Source organism: Castanea sativa, chromosome 5, assembly GCF_040712315.1.
Source record: "Castanea sativa cultivar Marrone di Chiusa Pesio chromosome 5, ASM4071231v1".
Lineage (NCBI taxonomy): Eukaryota > Viridiplantae > Streptophyta > Magnoliopsida > Fagales > Fagaceae > Castanea > Castanea sativa.
In genome coordinates, this window is record NC_134017.1 from 40,863,738 (window position 1) to 40,886,128 (window position 22,391).

Below are 22,391 nucleotides of genomic sequence, written 5' to 3' on the forward strand. Positions count from 1 at the left end.
TAATCCTATTATGATTGAGTTGGCTTTGGCACAAGATGTAATGTGTTTATCTCATCTTAATAAAGTTACAATCTTCCTATCAAAAATAACTGACAATAAGTATTATATAATTTCTTGTTTGATTGGTCAGTTGTGTCCTAAAATTCATGTGTGACATTTAAGTATGCACATATAGTTTATTTTTCTCTATTAGTTGAATACAGGTTGAGGCCAACCTACATTGAGCTAAGAATACCAATACAAGATTATACAATTCTTTTCTCTCTTCTTCTTCTTCTTCTTCTTCTTTTTTTTGGTCTTTTTGGAGTCAAGATTATACAATTATGAGCTACACATAATTCCATCCAAAGTAGGGTGGGAAAACTACCTTAATTTTTAGGCCTAAGCATTTATGACAAATTAACTTGTTAAATATACCGTGTTGATATCTATAAACTATAATGTGCCCTATCAAAAATAGAAGAAGATATCTATAATGTACATAAAAAATAAAATATATCTATAATGTCTTGTAGTTGTTAATTTGTCCACAAAAAAAAAAATTAACTCCCAAGTACTTTAGATTATACTTTTATCTAATTTGTGTTGTTATTTTAAGCGACATTTGAAGACACTTTTAACCTTTAATCTCTATAATCCACTTGTTAATAAGAAAAAAATAGTAAGTAAATGTAAATAAAATTACATAGAAAGTGCAATTTTTTTTTTGTTGAGAAACATAGAAAGGGCAATTAATAACTAATGAATTAATGTTGATGATCCGAAAACAATTAAGAAAAGGCAAAAGAGAAGCTGCTAGAACCCAATGTAGCTAATTGTGTACTCCCCCATGCACCCCAAAGCACCACAATTTATCAATCGGTTGATAACCCGATTGACATATATCTCCGTTCTCTAGCCTTGTGTCACAATTATGACTAATCTTTCCCTTTCCCTTTCCCTTTAGCAAAGGCCAAAAAAATGGTTCAATTTATTAATATTCTAAAAAACGACAAGAATGCAGGGAGCAAGTCACTATTATAATAAATCTACATACATTACTTATTTTACATTTTTTTTCCACAACTTATTGAAATTGTAAATGAGAAAAATGATGATAGTGATGGACTTATATTTCTTTTAATCGCAATTTACCATTTTAGTAAGTTATAAAAAAATTCATGAAATTTTTTTAGAAAAGATGCTATTAACTTTTAAACTCTATAATCGACTTGTTTTTAAGAAAAAGAGAGTAAGAAAATGTAAATAAAATCACCCACAAAGTGCAATTAATAGCTAATGAAGCTACTAGAACCCAACGCGGCAAAAGGTATACTCCCCATGCAGCCCAAAACATTTGTCAATTGATTTATAGCTCGATTGACACCTATATTCGTTCTCTATCCCCATGTCACAAGTTTGACTAATCTTCCACCTTCTCTCCAAAAATGACAAAAAATAGAAAATAAATCTGGTCGACTAGTGAGCAAGTGGCTATTATAATAAATCTATGTACAATATTTATTTTGTAAATTGTTTTGATAACATGTTGAGACGGTAGCTAAGAAAAATGATAATAGCGATGGCCGATGGGCGTATATTCCTATTAATCACAATTTAACTTACCGTAATAATAAGTTATGGGGAAAATGCATGAAATACATCATATCTTGTGTATTCACCTAAAAAGGCTAAAATTGAGAAGAGAGCAAAACACGTGCCTTATATACTATATGAGAAAAGTTAAAAAAATGCCTTAAGAGTATTTATTAGTGAACTATTTAAGGAAATTTTATACTAGAAAAGAAAAATAAGCAATAAAAATTTTGACAGTTTTTTTATTCTCATAAAATAAAAGTGATATCAAACTTTCCTAAAATGAATCATTTTATTTATGGCCTAAAATGGTTCATTAACAAATGTCACCTGATAACCAGATTTCTAGAATATACACCATAAGATAAAAGGAGCTAGGAAACCAAAATCAAGTGCATATGGCTTATTTGGTAAGAAATTTTTAGTAACTTTGTTATTATTTTGTGAAAATACGTGCGCATAAAAAAGTGTGTAAAAATACGTGTAATACTATTTAAATACTAGAAACTATTGTTTATACAATAGTAAAAAACACCCCTCTATGTTTGGGGTTTTGTGAACACAAAAAACACTAATCATTTTGGTTGGTCGGATTACCGCCTCTAATTCCACACAAATTTCACAAATGCAAACACACTAATCAATTGAATTAACTACTACTAAACTACCCTTTGTTTTTTTACTAATACTAAACTAAACTTAAACACACACACACGTGTCGGTCAACGAAGTAGGCTGAGTTGGTCTCCTGCGTACACCAGCAAGGCATGGCATAATAAATAATAACACCACACCACACTAGCAAAATCTGATAATAATAATAATACTAATAATATTACAATTACAAAATAGAAAGTAAGAAAATAAAAACTTTGGCAAAGACCACGAGGTTCGCAGCCTCTCTCAAAGTCTCTCAACCCTCTAAAAAGGTAAGGTAAGCACACCCACACTGTCTACACCACCTTCACTATCCAACCAAGCACCAAATTCCACAACCGTATAAACCCTTTTTGTTTTTTGTTTGTTCAGTTTATTGGGTGTTGTTAATTCTTGTTTGTTTGTTTGTATTGTTGGGTTTGGACTTTGGAAGAACAATAGCAATGCCGGCACAGAAGCGAGGTGTGGAAGAGGAGGAGGAGGAGGAGGAGGAAGAGGAGGAGGAGTTGGTAGAGGTGGATGATCCAGTGGAACACGACCACAGTAACCATGAACAACACCAAGAGGAACCACAAGGTATAGAGTTTGTGTACTACGTACGTGGGTTTGCTTGCCTTTCTTTTTTAGCTGTTCCCCCAAAAATTCATAAACCTCAAGCAAAGCAACCACCGAGATTTTACTTGTTGCACATTCAGAGAAATTTTTTTGATTGTTCATTTCCTTAACCATGTTCTTTGTTTTCTCAGAATCTGATAGAAGCCATTCGTCCAGTAATGGAGACAACAAAGACGAGTACGTTTTCTTTTATTATTATTATTATTATTATTATTATTCTTTTCGTGCTATTCGTCCTTGGGTTTTTTTTTTGTTGGTGTGAGTGTGTGAATTATAGAGGTTGGTGTTGTTTGATCTGGGATCTGCGTGCTTTGTATGGTGGTGGTGCTTCTGTGTTGTGTTTTCTCGAGGAAGTGGCACATGGGTGTTTCAGTGAGTGATAATTTTGAGTGTGTTCGAATGGTTATCGTTGTGTTTTTTGGTATTTCTGAGATGGGTTTTGCTCTCTTATTGTGGACGAGTTCGATGGAGGTTTGGTAGAGTTGGGGTTTTGGTCATCTGGGTCGTGGTGATTTTGACTCAGAATTGGTATATATGCATGAGACTTTGTTGCATGGTAGCGTCTGGGGCAGTTTGGGTTTTGGGATTTTGCTACTGTAGTGAAATTTTGCATGTCGATGCTTATCAGGGATCTTGTACTTGCATCGTGGTACTTGATTACGTTTATACATGTACTTTAATTTTATTATGATTTCGTAGATTGGTGCAGAGGTTGGTTAAAATGGTTTTTAACAATTGGGGACCTGGATTACTGGTTTTGTTGAGGAATTTGGGTGATGGAAATTTTTGTTAGGCTAAGAAGGCTTGTTGAGCGTTCAGTGTCACTCTGGGCCTCTGGGTTGCTGATTAATATGTTTATTTTTCAATTACCAAATCTTGAAGGTTGGAACCATTGTCCTTTTTGTTTCTGGGAGCTCTGCCAGTTTGGCTGTGATCTGCTTTGTGTTAGGATATACTACGGTTATTGTTTTGACAAAGAATTTAATTCATCTGAAACCTCAGGTGGGTTAATTGAATCTTGTGCATGTAAATTGTATTGTTCAACATCACACATTACTTAACCTCATGGAACAGTGAATTGATAGGCATTTTCCCAAGAACTCTTTTGTTGATGTCTGAGCATCACCCGTGTGTAACATTTTTATGTATATGACCCATCAGTTTTTTTTTTTTGGTTAAAAGATTGATATGAATGCATCTACCTAGTCAATAGTTATAAAATTCGTAGACAGAAAATAATGTTGTGAATGATATTTTGGTTACTGTTCTACATTTTGGGACCCAACTTAATAATTTGACATGTCCAATAATTATTGTATTCAAAAGCCTTTTTGGGTGTGTATGCTAGACCTAACATGTAAGCCTGATGGTCTTGCCAGAAAGTATAAGTTAGAGAAAAACTAAAATGGTGCCATATTGTTTGAGAACCTGATTAGAAGAAACCTTCTCCTTGTCAATTGCTTTTTTCACAGAGTAAATAAGATTTTTTTTTACAATTTAGGATCACTATTTCTCTCCTCTAGTGTCTACTGATAAAACTGCTACATGCATTTGTTCAAATTACACATTTTGATAGATTTTTTACAACACTGAGAATGTCATGCATGCCTTTTGAATCTGAATTTTTTCATCACCAAGTTGCTATTGTAAGTCTACATGGCAATTGTGATTAGGTGTATTAACATGCCTAAGACAATAACTGTCAGTGTAATTGTTAGCATTCAGTTCTGCTTAATGTTTGACAAAAAGGGACTTTTGGGCCCTGGATATTCTATTTATGGGAAACAACCTTCTTGATACTGTGGTTCAGAATGGCATCTCAGCAAAGCATTTCCTCTAAATTCCTCCTTGACAAAGGAGTTTGACTTGCTTAAACAGTGTTATCTGGAAGATAGAATATTTTCCTCATGCTCATGAGTTATTCTAACATATTTGACTTGACTGCTTTGGTTAGACCATAAGGATCATATAGAGTATTGAATCTCTTGTTTATAGAAAGCTGACAACCTGCTTCATATTTATAGAATTATACTGAACACCTATTTCTCACAACTGTTTTTGTGAAAGTATGCAAGAAATTGCTCCAAGAAATTAAGGACATTTATCAGTTGGTATTAAAGAAAATATAGTTTAATTGGTTCAATGATGAAATCAAATTATTAGAAGAGGTTGAACCTCTTTTGGTCACGTTTTGTGGTGGGAGGTGGGGTTAACCTGAAGGTCAAAATTCTCTTTCTTTCTATCAATATGAGCTTTTATGGATTTGCCATTACATTTTATAAAACATACTTTTGTCTGAAAAAATAGAGAAATGTATACAACCAATTCTCCTTCAATTATGGTTGTATGGTAACCCTCTGTCTTGCTGTTTATTTGCAGATTCGTTGTGGTGAAACTGTCAGATATCCGCAAGGAAGTACAATGCCCAATCTGTCTAGGTATAATTTTATTTTATGGTTTAAAAAAAAAAATTAAATGCAAGAAACATTCACTTGCTAGTGATTTTGAATTGCAAAAGATCATAATAATTTTGTCATATGCAACCCCCCCCCCCCCCCCTCCCCCCAAAAAAAAAAGAAAAAAAAAAATTGGATTCCAAGAAGTGGAACCCAAAAATCTAGGGGTCTTGTCTCTCCATGTGGAAAGTTATTAATTTGATTTCCAGAACCATCTTAGATGCTTGCTTCTATGACATTTATTGGAAGATATGTCTGTTGTGAAACTAAATACATTGAGGTAGATGGCTGGAAGGTAATTGAAGCATTGAGAAGAGTGCTTTTTAGAGTGGCCATCATTTGAACTTTTTATTTATTACAAAACTGATACCAATGTGTCTCTAGTTGCACACCCCTTTGATTACATAGGTATGCTGTTTATCATTTGAACTTTTTATTTATTACAAAACTGATACCAATGTGTCTCTAGTTGCACACCCCTTTGATTACATAGGTATGCTGTTTTTGGTGGTTTATAAGAGCCGCATAACATATCAATTTGACCATTTAAAACATTCAGTCAAAATGTAATAGTCAGGTGCTTGATACTTGACTATCTTGTGGGCATTACTGGCCAATGTACTTTAGGGTATCTTATATTCTAGATGTATACATATGGAAACTACTCTGTTTTCTATGTGATCTCCTTGCCAAAGTCCTTCACTGGAAAATATATTTATGAGATTATCTGCATTGTTAATGATTATATTTTGCTTTGGATTCTTGACAGGCCACTCTTTGCCTATGTTATTCTCAAGGAAATTAACGCATCAAATTTCACATGCATGTGTTCTTTATCTTTTTCACTTGTGTGAATGTGTCTTTTTCTCCATCTGCAAACAATGGGTGTACTTCTTGCCAGTGCTACTGGAAATTTGTATTGTATTTTAGTCTTTATTCAAATTTAGCAGTGATACGTGGATCTACAAGGCTAGAAAAAATTCACTACACCTCAATTGCAGAGAGCATATTTTCTCTTCAGAAAAACCCATGGTTCATGCACCCTTGAATTTTACATGTTATTTGAAGGAATTTTTCATTTTTTAAGTTATATTGCATTTTTTATGCCATTGTTAAAGATGTGAAGTCATTGATTCTTCACTGTTTTGAATTACTATTATATGGTTTTGCAGAGTAATCATCTTATATAGGGATTGTAATGGTTGTAAACAATTCAATTCAACTGGGCTCAACTAAGCCATGGAAGCATATGCTTAGCATCTGCTGTGGCTTTGCATAGTTTACCATTCAACCTATGGCCTTTTAAAAATGGATGAACTTGTACAGCATTGGATTATGTCTTTTTAGAATATGATATTTATCTATATTCCCATTTATCTCTTTCAAGGGCCAGGGACTCTCTTAAGTCAAATTAAATTGTACTGTTTTTGAACTATCTAGATGTCCCCACCCCCCCGCGGGGCCATCCAATCACTCACTGGTCTTGCACAAGTTAGGAAGCAACCAAAACATTTTTGGGTGAATAAATTTGTTTGTTGATTCAATATTATGATGAGAGTGCAGGCCTTGAGCTTGTTAGCCTTTCAGCATTTTTCTTTAGGTTTCATGGCTCCTTTTCCTTCTCCAAATATCAAATTGCAATAAAAATAAAATAAAATAAAATAAAAAAACGTTGATTTCTTTGTTTTCATATGTATAGGGATCATTCGGAAAACTCGAACAGTAATGGAATGCCTGCATCGCTTCTGCAGGGAATGCATTGACAAATCGATGCGGCTTGGGTATGTCATCAAACTGTCTTCCTTATTAAAATTTGATTAATTGAAACCTTGGGACCAAATTTCTTCTGTGGTGTTGGTTTGGGGTGATCATACAAGTTTATTAAAAATTTTGAAGTACAAGCTAAAATATTTTTTATTAATCAAATTGGTGATTGATATTCACTGCAGGAACAATGAATGCCCTGCCTGCCGAACACATTGTGCTAGTCGTCGCTCCTTGAGAGATGATCCAAAGTATGATGCCTTAATTTCAGCTTTGTATCCAGATATTGACAAGTATGAGGAAGAGGTATATTTTGGTGGCCACTATTTTGCATGTCATTTTAGAATCCGATTTACTGTATCATTTTCTAATTTCAAGAACTCATTATTGAGCATCTGCCCTAGGAATTGGCTTTTCATGAGGAGGAAAGGGCTCGCAATAAGCAGGTATATTTTTCAAAGTTTTAGCTTTGAAGCCTTGTGCCCTACTACACACATCCATCTATTTTGGTATTGGTAAGTTCAGGAAGTGCTGACTGTCACCAAAAGAAAGAGAGAAAAGGGGGGGTGTGAGGACACCCTAAAAAGAATTCTTGTTTTTCTTGTAAAATCATGGCATTCTTCTGTGACTGAACCACAGGGACAGAAAACTCTAGATGATAAATGCCTTTATTATTTTTACACGAACACCTAACTAATGTTTTTCTATGAATTAAAGCAGTACAGTGCCCTGTGGTAGGGTAGTATAATGGCCACAGAATCATTGATTTTTACCATCCAAGTATTAGGCTTTTACTTCAAATTGTTCTCCAGCAGAACTTTTAGATATCTTCTCTCTCTCTCTCTCTCTCTCTCTTATTTAGTGATTCAAGTATTTATATTTATCTTAATTTGGGTAGATACAAGCTTCCATTGCCCAAACTTTTCGACGGCAAGCAGAAGCTCTGGGTAGGAAGCGGTCAACAGCTAAAGCCACAGCAGCTGCATTTGTTAGGAGATCTAGAGGCTATCGAAATGCTCATTTGAGAGGAAGGAGAAACTATCGAAATGCTGCTGAAAGTCAAGGATCTGATGACAATGAGGATGCAAATGTTAATGATGGAGGCAAAGATTCATCTTCTGCTGATGAGCACACAGAAGTCAGACCCAAAAGAAGCAAGAGATGGGGAGGAGTTCGATTTTCTCTGCCTTCTCCAGCAGCTGCTAGTACAGATGGAGGTGGGGATGAAAATGATTCCGAAGTAAACAGAGAATCGATAGGTGTGTCTGCTGGACTTGTTGGCAGTTCAGAAAGGCTTGCGTGGGGGAAAGGTGGAATGCGGAGTCACACACGATATGGAAGTATGAATGGTGGAAATGGTAAGAATGCCCGGAACAGCCGCCTCTCAAAATTGGCCGAGTATCTGCGGAACTTAGAGGAAAATGATAATGAGGTAAAGTAGATTTTGCGGGATGATCTTGGGACTCAGCTTTGATAAGGAACTGTGAATTCCATTGTTGCTTCAAATTGCCTCAAATTCTTGGCTGTACTAGTCTCTAGTTCACAGTCTTTTTATGATGGCTGAGATCACGATATCATCATTTTTGTCTTTTTGAGATATTATGTGCTTCTTGAGCTCTCAATTACACTGAACTTGAATAAAATATGCTCCTTGTTATTTCAGTTAACGATCAACCTCATGCTTGTTTCTTTCGATGAACAAAGTATACCGAGTTTGGAGAGGCCCTACCTTTGCTGCAAGCCTACCCTGTCAGTTAGACAACTGCGCAAGGTGTTTGTTTTTCTACCTTATACTGTGATTTTCATTTGATTTCACTTCACCAAAAGCTTCTGTTACCACTACTGGAACTGGTTCTCAATTGCTTGTTCAAACAGTATGTTGCTGTCCAAACTGCATCTCAAGATGATGAAGTTGTATTATATTTGGTGAATGAATTGGATTCCAAAATCAACCCTTCAACCTCTTCGAGTGAAATACTGTCCAAGTCTCGTGTAATTAATCCAGGCAAAGATAAGTTGAGAATTTTAGGGGAGCAGGAAACCTTGGCTGGACTTACAACAGGCAATTTTGTACATGGCTATCTGGTAAGCTTTTCTAAAATTTATGGTTATATACTTTGTGCAAACAGCTCGCACCTACACGGTATATAGAAGAATACAGATTTAGTTTTAAATACAATTAATTATGACTTATCTTTTAGTTTGTACTTGGAATACTTAGTCGATCCGTTGGTTTTTATTGTGATCTTTCAGCTTCTGGCATACGAGAGAAAGCAGTGGCACTCAGATTTTCTGATGGGTTTGTCATGAAGAACAAGGTCTCTCATCTCTTCTTTACCATGGTGTGGTATATAGTATACTGACAAATGGGAATCTAGTTAGCTCCAATATTGTTAGTTTCAATGCTAGCACTGCAATATGTATCACAGAAAAATGAAAAGCTTTTACGAGGTTGAAAGTTCACAGAAAATGAACACGTTAGAAGCTAGAAATTCCATACTTAAAAATTTGTTACCACTCTTAACAAGCATCTATAGCCTGCCTAACTGTGATTAATATTTTTCAGGGTAAGTTATCATAATCCATTGAATTGTATGGTATTTACTCATTTAACGAGTTCAAATCACGACTGAGCCCTTTGGCTCAAGTGGTTGCTCCGCCTCTCTCCCATGAGGAGAGTGCAGGTTTGAATTCCAGGGACCTGGGTCCCCCCTTAAAACTTTCTGGAGCTGAAATCAGGGTGATATAGCTCGTGTCCTAAGGAGTTAGATTAAAACCTTGACTGCCTTATCTTTTATAAAATTATGTCTCCAGAATTTCTATGAACCACAAACATTAACGTGGGACATTGATACAACAGAAAAAGCTAGTTTGTTGTAGTGAACTAGTGATGATCTGAGGCACAAGCAAAACAATGTTGCCCATGTGTGCGTCGCACCATTTAATTAATTTTCTTAAATTTTTTTCCTCTTTTTAGATGCGGTTCAAATTTCCGAATTTTCATTTATTTAAGTTAGTAAAATGACCTTCCACCCAGCACTCGATTCAAGTGGAACTTCTGTGCCCTCACATGGGGTTCGGGGGACTTACCCGGAAGGCATGGTCCCTGGCTTGTTGAAAAATAGTCCTCGTAAGTGGTAACACTTACATGTTTTTCTGGCTCTCCGACTTCATCTATTAACCTGTGCATACATGGGAAAAGTATTGAGAATGATATATAATTTAATCTTGGTTTATCTTACTATAATCGCAAAAATTGAATTTGTAAATAGCACTATATAGCTAAAACATGTATTAGCAATTATATGATTTTTCTAAAAATACTATGGAACATAAAATAAAATAAAAATATTTATTATAAACTAACAGAATATGTTTTGTCATAAACCAAACAGAATATTTATTAAAAATATTTTTTAATAAATATTTATTATTAACAGAATATGTAAGGCATGGAGCATGTTTTGTCGTGTATGCTTGTTAGACATTGTGCATTCCCTGTCATTTATTCTATAATTGATTAGTAATATTGTGAGCCAAACTCGAATTCAAGCTAATGAGACCTGCAAAAATGGACATGGGACAAACTCTAAATTCAAGAATAGGAACAAAACAATCAAGTATTTGTTAACCAATTTTTTGCATGCAACATAGAGTATCGTTAATTAAGTCCACACCAAAATAGTAAAGAAATTGTTCTTAGAGGGGTGATTGCCAGAGAGAGAAACAAATCAAAGCTCAAAAAAAAGAAAATAGCCAAGCACTGAATTACAAGGTGAAATCAAGGTGACCTAATTTTCCTCTAATTGGGTTAGATAGAGGTCGAGAAAAACAGCTGGGAAAAGGAGATTGAATATTGATCATAATAAGAGAGGGATACAATGAGAAGGGTGAAGAAGAAGGGGAAAAAGAGTGAGAAAGAGGAAAAGCAAGCATGCCTCAAAGAATAATACCAAAACCACCACACGGTTAACAAAGAATATCAATGGTGGAAGTTGTAGGAAGCAATTGTTGAAGCAAAAGTTATTTGCGTGTAGGGTTTTAGTGTTTATAGAGACGAAATCTAGTAATCAGGTTTTTCCAAAGGGTCCTGTAGTAATTACCAATTCGTTAAAAAATTAAATAAATAAAAACTTAAAAAAATGATGTGTAAAATTGAGAGGTTGCTAAAGTTTATGTGGCAAAATATTTGAAGGTCAATAGATAGTCAAACGTCTTTGGTTTTATAATATTTATTATATAGATGGGTCTTCACCTATTAATATAACTAGTATGGGACCTATGCTTACGCACGAAATTGATGATTTATAGTGGTGCTATTAATGTTAGTTTGAGTTATTAAATATGTATGACATAGTTTGACCACGACATTTTGAGGTACTAAAATAGTTTTTTTTATACAATTTTTATGATATTAGTTATGCCTAGTTTGCCATTACATTGCTATTACATATATAATTTGAAATTACTATTGAATACTACATATACAATATCAATTCACAATTATTGTCTGTGAAATTCTACTAAATACAACACAAAATAAAATAATAAATTAGCTAAATAGTATCTCCTAAATTGAATGGGGATATGTGTATAGGATCGTTCAGCTCAATTACAATTTGTTATGTTCAATATCTTCACGTAAAAAATATCTGAATAGCAACTATATGAAAAATGTGCTCACTAGTATAGAGAAAATAATAGCAAAAATCCAAACAATTTAATTTGTATGGAAAGCTAACAAAAGCAAAATCCAATTTTGATTCTAATTGATTTTTTTCTAAACTTTGGTTTATATATATAAAACCTAATTAGTAATGAACCTAATTACATAAATGACTTATGAATTTGAATTGTTTTTGGTTACATGATTAGGGTTTTTTTATGATTTATTTATATCGAACTCCTTATTTTCTACCCTAAATTAATTCATTTGGCACAAAATCAAAAAACTTAGATTAGATGGGACACATGACGCAAAATTAAACTCTAATTGAAATCTAATTTTTACACTGAATTAACTCACTTGGCATAAAAATTTAAAATTTAGATTAGATGGAACATATGACGCAAAATTAGACTCTAATTGAATTCAAATTTGAAACCTAATAGATTTTCTCTCACTATTAAGGCTAGATTTTAATTTTATGTGTTTGATCCATATGGTGGATGTTTTAGTAAATGTTGTTTTGACCTTATTAATATAATAGGTCTTTAAGGCTAGATTTTAATTTTATGTCTTTGATCCATATGGTGGATGTTTTAGTAAATTTTTTTTGAGTGAATATATTTTGGTAATTTATAAGTTTTTTAAATTTGTAATTATGTATACATAAATCAAATAATGGATTAAATGTTTTCTAAAAAAAAGGATTAAATACAAGTTGGAGATTAAATGAGTTGGGTAGGTAACAAGTATTTAATATTTAGTTAAATGTGTAATATATGAGTAAATGGGTAATTGCATTCATGACCCAACCCAAAATACACCCAACCCATGAGAAATTATTATTCACACCGAGAGGACGGCTAATGCAGTCCTCCCTGACCAATGAGATGGTGCAATTTATGAAAATGTATATGTGAGCTTCCTAATCAACACAAGAAATAAAAAATAAAAAATACTAAATTATGTCACATTTACATAAATAATAGCATTTTATTAGTTAGGAGGTCAGGAAGGACCACATCAATAGTCCTCCTAGTGAACCTAATAATTTTCCCAATTATTACTCCTAATATAAGAAAAATTATTAAATACTTCGAGAGAACAATAAATACTTACTCCTCCCTCTCACATAAATTGTAAATCTCACAATAAATTTAATTAATAGGACCACAATTATGTGAACAGAAAGGGTATATATTCTCTGAGAATATCCAATAATTACCCTTAATATAATAAAATTATGAAAAAATTTGTGATTAGTGAGGATTAATGATCGTAGAAGTTGGCACAACGATTTGGCTAGTTATTACTTCAAGATTCGAAATTGTTCATATTTAGAGTACTTCAAGATTCGAAATTGTTCATATTTAGAGCACTCATATCTATGAAATTTGTGAAAATTTTCCATACTTAAAAATGACTTACATTAATGAGTATAATTGTATAAATTTACAAATTTATTAAAGTATAATTTATATTAACATTATTTATTTTACATTGGAGAATGAATGATGGTGACGATATATGAAGAAAAAGAAACAATTAAAAAAATAAATATTTTAATAAAATATAATATGAAATAGATAAGAAAAATAAGTATATAAAATTTTTTTTAAAAAAATAGTGTTAAATAAACAAATTTTTGGACAAAGGCTATTAAACGACAATATACATGTAATTATTAGTCAATCTTTGCCTTCAAGCAGCCTGGCTGGGGATCACTAACACACACAATGACAATACATGTAATATTAGTCAATCTTTTGCCTTCAAGCAGCCTGGCTCGGAACCACTAATACACATACAACCGATAATGTTGTTATCAACAAGACCCACGAGTCCAGGTCTCACTCGATAACATATTCACAATTGAGTCGACTCTCTTTCCAAACTAATATTTCACACCTAGAAGCTTCAAATCTACCTGTTAGTACTATTTACCTATTTACCAAGTCTAGAGTAGTCAGTTCACTGTAATGTGTTGTGTTTTTATTGTTATGCACATTAAGATGATATTAAAATTTTTAATTTATTTTATTTTTTTAACATTATTATAATATAAAATTATAAAATATATAACACCATCTCATAAACAAAGAATATAATTATATAAAATTATATTAATATAAAATTACAAAGAGTATAATTATATAAAATTATATTAATATAAAATTACAATAACGCAGTGTAACATCTCTTCAGGCATATTACGACATAAGATTATTGTAAACCAAACACACCAACAGTGTTTTTACATCTATTGTCCTTCATATAACAAATTACAGTTCACATTAATAATGCTAAGTTAAAAGGTGGGGAAAAAAAGGGGTCACATCAAGTAGGTAAACATCATATTTCTCTTTATTTTTTAATCCATTATTATCCCTTCTTATCTTAATTATGATTTGTGTAGGATTTATGCGTTTAATATAATCAAAGACGAAGGGACGACCCTTTACCAAAGTCATTGATTAAGATTGCTGCATTATTGTCCTTCTACTTCCTAGTCCCATCTTATCCTTTCCACGTGGGTCCATACCGTGTATATTCATTACATTTTCCTTTAAAAAAATGCAGCATCAAAGATAATCCTTTAACTAAAAAATAATAAAATTATACAATATAATAAACCCACAAGGATAAGCATCACTTCCTCTCTCAGCAAAAAAGAAAAAGAAAAAAAAGATGAAAAAATCACTTCCTCACTATGATATGCAGTACTCAAAAGATCTGATTACATCCGGAAAGAACATACACATAATAGGATTTATTTCATTAATAAGAAAAGTAGCTGCCGATCATGATGATCATCATCTTCTAAGGAAGATAGATACTACTTACAAAATTCAATTACCGTGACACCATTTCTACAACATAAAGGCTTACATTACTCACACAGAGCTTACATATATTAATAGTCAGCTAGCTCATCAGAAACCAAGCCTAGTTGGGACAGGTACTCACATTACTCTGAAAACGACACGTCCAACACTAGGAAACAAAACAAAACAAAAGCGCTATTTACATGCAATGCAAGCCTCGATCGGTAACCTGTCACCTCCTCAGCGATGCTCGCTCTTGGTCTCACCACTGTAGAGCCTGTGAACGCATGAACAACCCACTTCATATTAGTAATCATTCAAATCAAGCCCAGATGACCATTTCAAGCCCTCTAATCATAAAAAGATCAACATAAAATTCTCTCCTCACCGCGAGGATCATGTATCTCATCTATCGGATATATAAATCTTCCATTTCCAGATGTAAGATACATATATCCAATATATGAGATAATTATTGCTTCGCAAAGATAGCAATTAGATCTGGTGGATAAACAACCAGATCATCGCGCTGCCAAGTAGTATGCAAATATTTGGATATGCAAGTGTCATGTAGACTACGTACCAGTCATAGACAGTGGGAGAGTTAGGCTGTGGCTTGTCAAAGTACTGATTACCAATTCTCTTAGTGGCGAGGTTGCTACCTGGGTGGAACACGCTCCTCCAAACGTTATCCTTACGGGCCGATACTGGAGTTGTTGGTGTCACCGGTATAGCCGGGCTTGCTGGCATGGACAACGACCTCTGGAACTTGCTCCCCTCTCCAATATCCACATCTAACACCACGCAACCAAATAATATATGTAAGCACAAAACTTCCATGATCATATACATAACATCAAAGCACAGACTTTTATCAAGAAACTTGTAACTCAAATGACAGTTTTTAATGTTTTCAATACGTTCAGGTTAAGTTTCTCCTTTCTCAACAATTGAATTTTCTTTAATAAATATATATATATATATATATATATATATATATATATATATATACCTGGGGCTGGGATGCTGATGGGCTTGGTGGAGATCTTCCTCAACTTGCCAAGGCCACGTTCAGGCTGAGGTCCAGCCACAACATCATCCCAAAGCTTCTCTAGCAGAACCATCTTTCTCTCTTTGCTTTTTCTCTTCTTTTTTTCTTTTTTTTGTTTGTTTGTAATGGATCAGGTTTTCCTAACTTACATAGGAGTTTGTGTTACATTTATAGAGAAAGTTGACGCATAAATATCTCTTTACCCTCAATTAAAAATTGCAATTTCTAGATGGATCTTTCTACTAGTTCCAAGTGTCTTTAAAAATTGTTTGTAATAAAACTGTGGGGTTCACAATTATACAAATTGAAATTATGTGTCACTGGCAGAGGGAAAATGAGGAGTGGAAATAGAGGGAGGGGGGTGGATAAGGATGAAGACTAGGAATAATATGCGGGGTCCGCTATATAATATCTCTTCAACACCTGATTGGAGTCGGTTGGGGATTGTTTTACAAGCGTACCCCTGTGATTAGACAATTGTTTTGTCCTATTCCTCAGAGCAACATGGCGTCTACCTTGATGGCAGACACTTGCTGTGGATTGTGACAAATTGGGCCCCTCACCTTGATCAAGGGATTCTAGTTCTAACAGTATAAAATGCGAAAAATGTAAGTTACACTTAAAATTACTTCATTCTTTTCCCAAATTACTATGTGACGAGTTACGGAGGTAGAGAATAAATAATAAGTCTATTTATTTATCACTCAAAACTTATACCACGTTGAGTGGTGGCAAAACTTGTCTAAGCTTTTATGATCTTAGCATCGATAATAAAATGCTCAATAATAGAGTGATTTGCACTATTTTTTTTAGGAAACAGAAAAACAAATAGGAGATTGATAGGTATCCTATCCCATCTAACTTATTCTTATCTAGAGGGCGTTTGGATAGCACTTCTGTGCGTCCACGTCCGCGTTTGCTTCTTTTTTTTTTTAACCCAGCCGCAAGGTTGGACTTTTCAACCATGAACAGTGCACAAATGCACTGTTTATGGGTCCCACAAATTTTATTTTTTAACAACTTTTTCATTAAAAATGGGTCCCACGGTACTATTCACACATTTAAAAATTATTTTGCTACAGTGTTTTCAGTTTTCAGTTTTCAGTTTCAGCAAAATAAGTTCTATCCAAACGGACCCCTAATCTTCTAATAATATATATAGTTACAAAAACTTAACCTGAGGATTTACCATTTGCTTAAATGGGAAATTCTATAGTAATCCTATTTTTTTGGGATATGGTACTGATAAGTAATCAAACATTACTAAAATATCATATTTGATACTTTCAACGTTACATTAAGTAATAAGAAATATTACATATGATTATACTATTGTCACATTCGGTGATTCTTTTATTTTATTTATATTGTATGGTGCCAACTTCACATTGGGCAATACCAACATCACAAATGATTGTATCATTGTCACATTCGGTGATTCACTTATTTTTTAGTTATTTTGAATAGTTTTATTGTCAAATTAATTAGGCAATACCAATATCACATATAATTGTACTTTTATCACATTTGATAGTTTTTTTATTTTTTACTCACATATGATGGTTCTAATATCACGTTAGGTAATACCAACATCACTTATGATGATCGTACTATTATTATATCCAGTAGTTGCCTTGTTTTTTTAGTCACATTGGGTAGTACTATCATTATATATGACCGCACCATTGTCACAATCAATAGTTTTTTTTTAGTCACAATAGAAGGTTTCAACATCACATTGGGTAGTACCAACACCATATATGATAGCACCATTGTCACATTCTTCGGTTTTCTTATTTTTTAGTCACGCTAGATAGTTCCAACATCACATTAGGCAGTACCAACATCATATATGATTGTACCATTGTCAAATTCTGTAATTTCCTTTTTTTTTATAGTCATAATGGTTGATTCCTTCCATTCAAAACTTTGTAAATAAAATTAAAAGTTCTAATGAAATTTTGATTATTTACATTAAGTAATTTTTATTTTTCATAATCAATCTTAATCTTTTCATTCAAATTGAATGTTACTCCCGTTACATTGGATGGTACAAATATCACATATGATAATACTTATGTCGCATTTGATGGTTGTTAGGGGCAATTTTTGCGCATAGCCATGTGTCTTCTGCTGGAGGTGTAACTTTGCTAGACCCAAATTTGTTTTGGGGAGTTCAATCTAGAACTCGCCATTGGGTCACATAGACCAATGGCTTCCGGTGCCTTTTTAAGCTTGCAAAATAGATAAAGCCCAAAGTCTTAGAATCATGATAATGATTGAAATAAATAACATTATTTATTTATAAATAAATAGTGAGCTGATAACATTTCAGTGGCAGAATAATATGAGTACAACAGTACAATGATAATAAATTAAAATATACTCAATAGTAGAATTTTGGAGATAAAAATATAATGACTTATCTTCATAGTTTGCTCCAGTTGTATAACATCAGTGACCTTATAACATTTCAACAGCATGAGAAAATGAGTCCAGCAGTACAATATGATATTATGAGTCCTTTCATGATGACTTCATGATTAAAGGGGAAAAATTGATGCAACTAGAGGAAGAGAAAATATGTCTAGCTGTGTGCATAGGTTGGTTAAATTTATCCCCTTATCATGTACTTAAATGATTTTCTCCATATAATACTCTTTTAGTCTTTTGTCAAATATGAATGATATTGTCTTCCATGAGAACGGCTTTTAGCATTATAATTATATGTCTTTCATAAAAAGGGCTTTTGTAACATGTTCTTGGAAGAGTGTTTGATATCTTTTAAGATGTATGGAGATGGTAAAAAAAAAAATGTTTTATGAGACATGGTGTTTGTAATATGTATAGGAATTATATGTAGATACTTTGTTGAATATGGATCTTGTATGTAATTACTTTGTGAGACATGGAGTTTAAATATATATGAGATGTATGTATAGATATTTTGTGAGGAATGTGTTTGAAAAATATAGGGAAGTATGAGATAGATAATATGAAAGTTAAATATAGTAAATACATAAGCTAATAGTTGTTGCTGGAGTGGTTTTTTGTGTTATGACATTGGTTATGTTGCATTCTAAGAAGAGAGGTAATGTAAGAGAAATAACGAAAGAGATGGAGATGTGTTTATGGGTAGCAAAATGATGATATTTCAGAATAATAGAGTGTGGGAGAGATGGGTAGTAGACAATGGTGTGTTGTAATATGAGTGTTGTGTTGTTATCTAAGAAGAGAGATTTTGTAAGAAAGATGGAGAAGTATGAAAATGTGTATATGACACCAAAATGAATGAAGTTTCAAAATATGGGGGTGAGAGAGAGATAGATAGTGTGTAATGGTGTGTTGTAATATGCGTGTTGAGTTGTTACTTGGTCCTCTTTATATAGAACCAAGTATGTAACTAAGTTTGAATTAGTTAAAGGGAAAAATTAGCAAATAAGGAAAGGTTTTTCGCAAAACAAGTGATTTCCTTAGTTGGTTTTTAGCTTTAACTAAAAGAAGAAATTCTGAGACTTTAATGCTGCTGGAGCTACTGTTACAGCTGTCAGTCACAGCTGTCAGCTCTATAGCAGTAGTTGCTGCAACAGCTAACACTGGTGGATGATGTCATCCGAATGTCATCTTCTGCTAGAGGAAAATATTTAGCATTAAATTCATGGTTTGATTGAAAATGGTAAGATAACCTTTATGAGACCTTCCTATTTCTGGTACTGCAGCTGAAGGCTAAGGATCTTAGCTTAAATGGTAGGATTTTTTTTATGGGATCCTTACTGCTTTTGGTATAGTGAGTAGTTTCTGGGATTGACCATTAATGGGCAAGTGATGTCATTTTAGGACATGTGTCAACTACCTAAGTTGCTACTGGAGCTATTGCAGTTCCTGTTGGAGGTACTGCAGCTTCTGTTGGAGCTATTGCAGTTTCTGCAAGAACTGTTACAGCTTCTGCTGGAGTTAAGGCAGTTTTTGCTAGAACTGTTGCTAGTATTTTTGGTTAAGTTTCCTCTTTTGGAAAGTTGTATGTTTGGTCTATGACTTTATTACAATATAATTTTGGTAAGTAATAAACTAGTTGGTTGATATTTGATGAAGTTTTAGAGATGTAATTATGGTCTTTTTGTGTTTTGACCAAATCTTGGAGAGCAAGGAAAGTATTTAATGCTAGATATGGGATATTAATATAGATTTAGTCATGTGCTTGGAATTGATTTAATGAAAATAACAATATAATTTTTATGAAATAATATAATTGCATTTTTAAACTTATATTATATGATGAACATTAATTTTTATGTAAAAAGCACGGAGAATTTTATCATTTGAAGTGTTATGTGATATGAGAGACTTACCAGATGCTACCTATTGCGCACTGACCCGTCAGAATTCAAGGAATTGGGGAAGACATGTCAAGCAACATATTTTCCTTTATCAACTTTGAACCTCTTGAGCTTTACTGAACATACTTCTTGACCCTCCAAACCACGACTCCCAAAATTCCCCCGATGAGACTCATGAGCTTGGATCATGAACCGAAAATGAGATGTTCTACCATGAGCTTAAACTATGGGCTTTGTCGCCATGGGTTTTGGACCATGGGCTTCGACGTCATGTTGTTAATATGACTCTGTCGAGCTTTAAAAGAGGTTTTTCCAAAATCCATAATTTGTTGATGTGGTGCTAGTTGCCAATGAAATAAATTCCATGTCTTGTGAAAAATTTATCCTCAACAATGGTCCCCTTATATTTTTGGTCATATTCAAAGGTACCGACATTACAATTGATAGTACTAATTTATTATCTACGTCAAATTAGATTCCGCTTATAATGCAAGATAGAAGATTATGGTGTTTTGGTTTTTAAGTCACATTACCATCAAATTCCATTCCAAGAACCTAATATTGTAATACTTGGTTTTTTTAGTAATAATTAAAATTTTAACAGTAAATTGTCCCAATATAGTCACAAACTTTAAAACTAACAAAAATACCTTGGTAATTAAGGATGTCAAAAAATAGTCCAAAAATCTATAAAATGACAAAATACCACAAAGCTTGGAATATGACCAAAATTCTCTCTTTAACATATAAAATAATTAAGATACCACTCAAAAACTTTTAAAATGACCGACATATAATTGAAACCTCAAAATAAGCGAAAGACTAAAATATATTTTTAAACTTCAAAATGACTAAACTACTTACAATTACTTTGAAAAGTATCATAATAGTATAAGAACCATTAAATTTGGTCATTTTATAGTGATATTCCAGTTGTTATTATTATTATTATTATTAATTTTTTAGTGATTGTAAGAATATTTTAGTCATGTTGGAGGTTTCAAGGACAATTTAGTGATTTTGACATCCTAATGGTATTTTAGTCATTTTATGTTTCAGTGGTATTTTCCATCAGAAAATATTTGACAATGAAACAAACAGTTCCTTAGGCTGTGTTTGGTTCGATGAAAATTGATTTCCAGAAAATATTTTATACATTCACGAGTGTTTAGGGCGACAAAAAATGTTGGTCAATTGGAAATTGTTTTTCAGTTGACCATAAAATAAAGACACTTATGACAGAAATTGATTTACACTTTCATTTTCCGTCTTACCCAAAACTTATAAATCAAACCTCCACCCTAACCCCACCCCTCACTATCTACCACCTAACCACCACCACCAAACTAAAGTTCTTGGTCTCCGATGGTGTAGACACCTCATTTTGTACCCCTTAGACCTGAGCCTCTATTCTCTAATGACAACATCACTTGGAGGCTCGGGATTGATTTAAGGCCCAATCTCGTAAACTTTTACTTGTAGGATGATTTTGGCAAAGAAAATGCGCAGGCAAACCCTAAGCATGCATACGCACACACGCATATGCGCATGCATGCCATCAAGTATGCTTACACATACATGGAGCATGCGCACACATGCCTCGAGCATGCACATGCACGTAGGGTTTCATAATACCTGCAAGGAAAGTTTTTGGATATAAATTCATGTAAAGTGAATCTCACATCATCTAGGAGCCACCCTACACCCCTTTATGATCACTATAAAAAGACCCCAAAGACTCTCTTACCAAAACACAGTGAATTCACTAGAAAATAGTGAATCAAAAATGGAGTTTTTATACTAAAACATCCTCAAGTTAAAGTTTACTTGGTTTGGACCTATTTTGATCTTGACCTTTGAGTTTTAAGCTTACTAACCTTCTTGGTTTTATTCTTGATTAGATTGACTGGGGGGGAATGGTCAAATCAAAGTTCTAAGGAGTTCTAGTATTAGAGGTAAAGGTTCAAAGTTTGTCTCTTTCATTCTTGTTTGTTTATTTGTTTTTCATTGTGTTTTAATGCTTTGATATATCTGTTGTTAGCTTAGGTTTACTCTTAAGTTAGTATAAAAGCACGATAGGTTGCTAGAAGTGTGTTTTATTTGTTGTTTGCTTGTTGTTTTTGAGTCTGTGTTTCTGGGCATGTATGCGCGTGCATGTGTACACATACTAGCTTGCATGCGTACACATGCACATGAGATGCGTACATGTACCCTATGCATGCACATTCTTGCTTGCTTTCAAAAATACATATTCAAGATTCTTCGTGTTTTATCTATTTTGCTTAGTTTCTTTCACGTGTTTAGTCTCTATTTAGTTTAGTTTTGAGTGTTTAGATATTTAGGTCAGTAGAATAACATGTTTCACCTTGTTTATTAGATTAAAGATTAGGGTTTCACATGCTTGGATAATAACATGAACATGCATAGAACATGAACATGCATAGA

At 33.3% G+C, this 22,391-nt stretch overlaps 2 protein-coding genes across 4 annotated transcripts; one reads left to right on the top strand and one right to left on the bottom strand.

The window, feature by feature from the left end:
* Nucleotides 1-2,385: 2,385 nt before the first annotated feature.
* LOC142637378 (putative E3 ubiquitin-protein ligase RING1a) lies at nt 2,386-9,665 on the top strand. 3 transcript variants are annotated; one of them, XM_075811660.1, is made up of 11 exons: nt 2,386-2,504; nt 2,666-2,808; nt 2,979-3,024; nt 5,227-5,285; nt 7,003-7,084; nt 7,253-7,373; nt 7,472-7,513; nt 7,966-8,499; nt 8,731-8,838; nt 8,943-9,152; nt 9,321-9,665. In XM_075811660.1, exons 2-11 carry the CDS (start codon nt 2,676-2,678, stop codon nt 9,375-9,377), a joined length of 1,392 nt encoding a protein of 463 aa, XP_075667775.1. In that variant the 5' UTR covers nt 2,386-2,504; nt 2,666-2,675; the 3' UTR covers nt 9,378-9,665. The 3 variants fall into 3 exon arrangements, with proteins under 3 accessions (XP_075667775.1, XP_075667774.1, XP_075667776.1); XM_075811659.1 differs by having other exon boundaries at nt 2,390-2,509; XM_075811661.1 differs by lacking the exon at nt 2,386-2,504 and having other exon boundaries at nt 2,542-2,808.
* A 4,823-nt stretch (nt 9,666-14,488) lies between these two features.
* LOC142635965 (auxin-repressed 12.5 kDa protein-like) lies at nt 14,489-15,988 on the bottom strand. The gene is made up of 3 exons (XM_075810013.1): nt 15,571-15,988; nt 15,142-15,352; nt 14,489-14,835 (listed from the first exon to the last, which is right to left on the bottom strand). Exons 1-3 carry the CDS (start codon nt 15,680-15,682, stop codon nt 14,799-14,801), a joined length of 360 nt encoding a protein of 119 aa, XP_075666128.1. The 5' UTR covers nt 15,683-15,988; the 3' UTR covers nt 14,489-14,798.
* Nucleotides 15,989-22,391: the final 6,403 nt, after the last annotated feature.

What these genes read in the sequence shown, in the direction of transcription:
- LOC142637378 (XM_075811660.1), top strand. Translation starts at nt 2,676, where the DNA reads ATGCCGGCACAGAAGCGAGGTGTGGAAGAGGAGGAGGAGGAGGAGGAG. An exon ending in GACAAATCGATGCGGCTTGG is followed by an intron (nt 7,085 to 7,252) that starts GTATGTCATCAA and finishes TATTCACTGCAG; the next exon opens with GAACAATGAATGCCCTGCCT. An exon ending in TTGACAAGTATGAGGAAGAG is followed by an intron (nt 7,374 to 7,471) that starts GTATATTTTGGT and finishes CATCTGCCCTAG; the next exon opens with GAATTGGCTTTTCATGAGGA.
- LOC142635965 (XM_075810013.1), bottom strand. Translation starts at nt 15,682, where the DNA reads ATGGTTCTGCTAGAGAAGCTTTGGGATGATGTTGTGGCTGGACCTCAG. An exon ending in CATCAGCATCCCAGCCCCAG is followed by an intron (nt 15,353 to 15,570) that starts GTATATATATAT and finishes GCGTGGTGTTAG; the next exon opens with ATGTGGATATTGGAGAGGGG. An exon ending in TCTCCCACTGTCTATGACTG is followed by an intron (nt 14,836 to 15,141) that starts GTACGTAGTCTA and finishes ATGCGTTCACAG; the next exon opens with GCTCTACAGTGGTGAGACCA.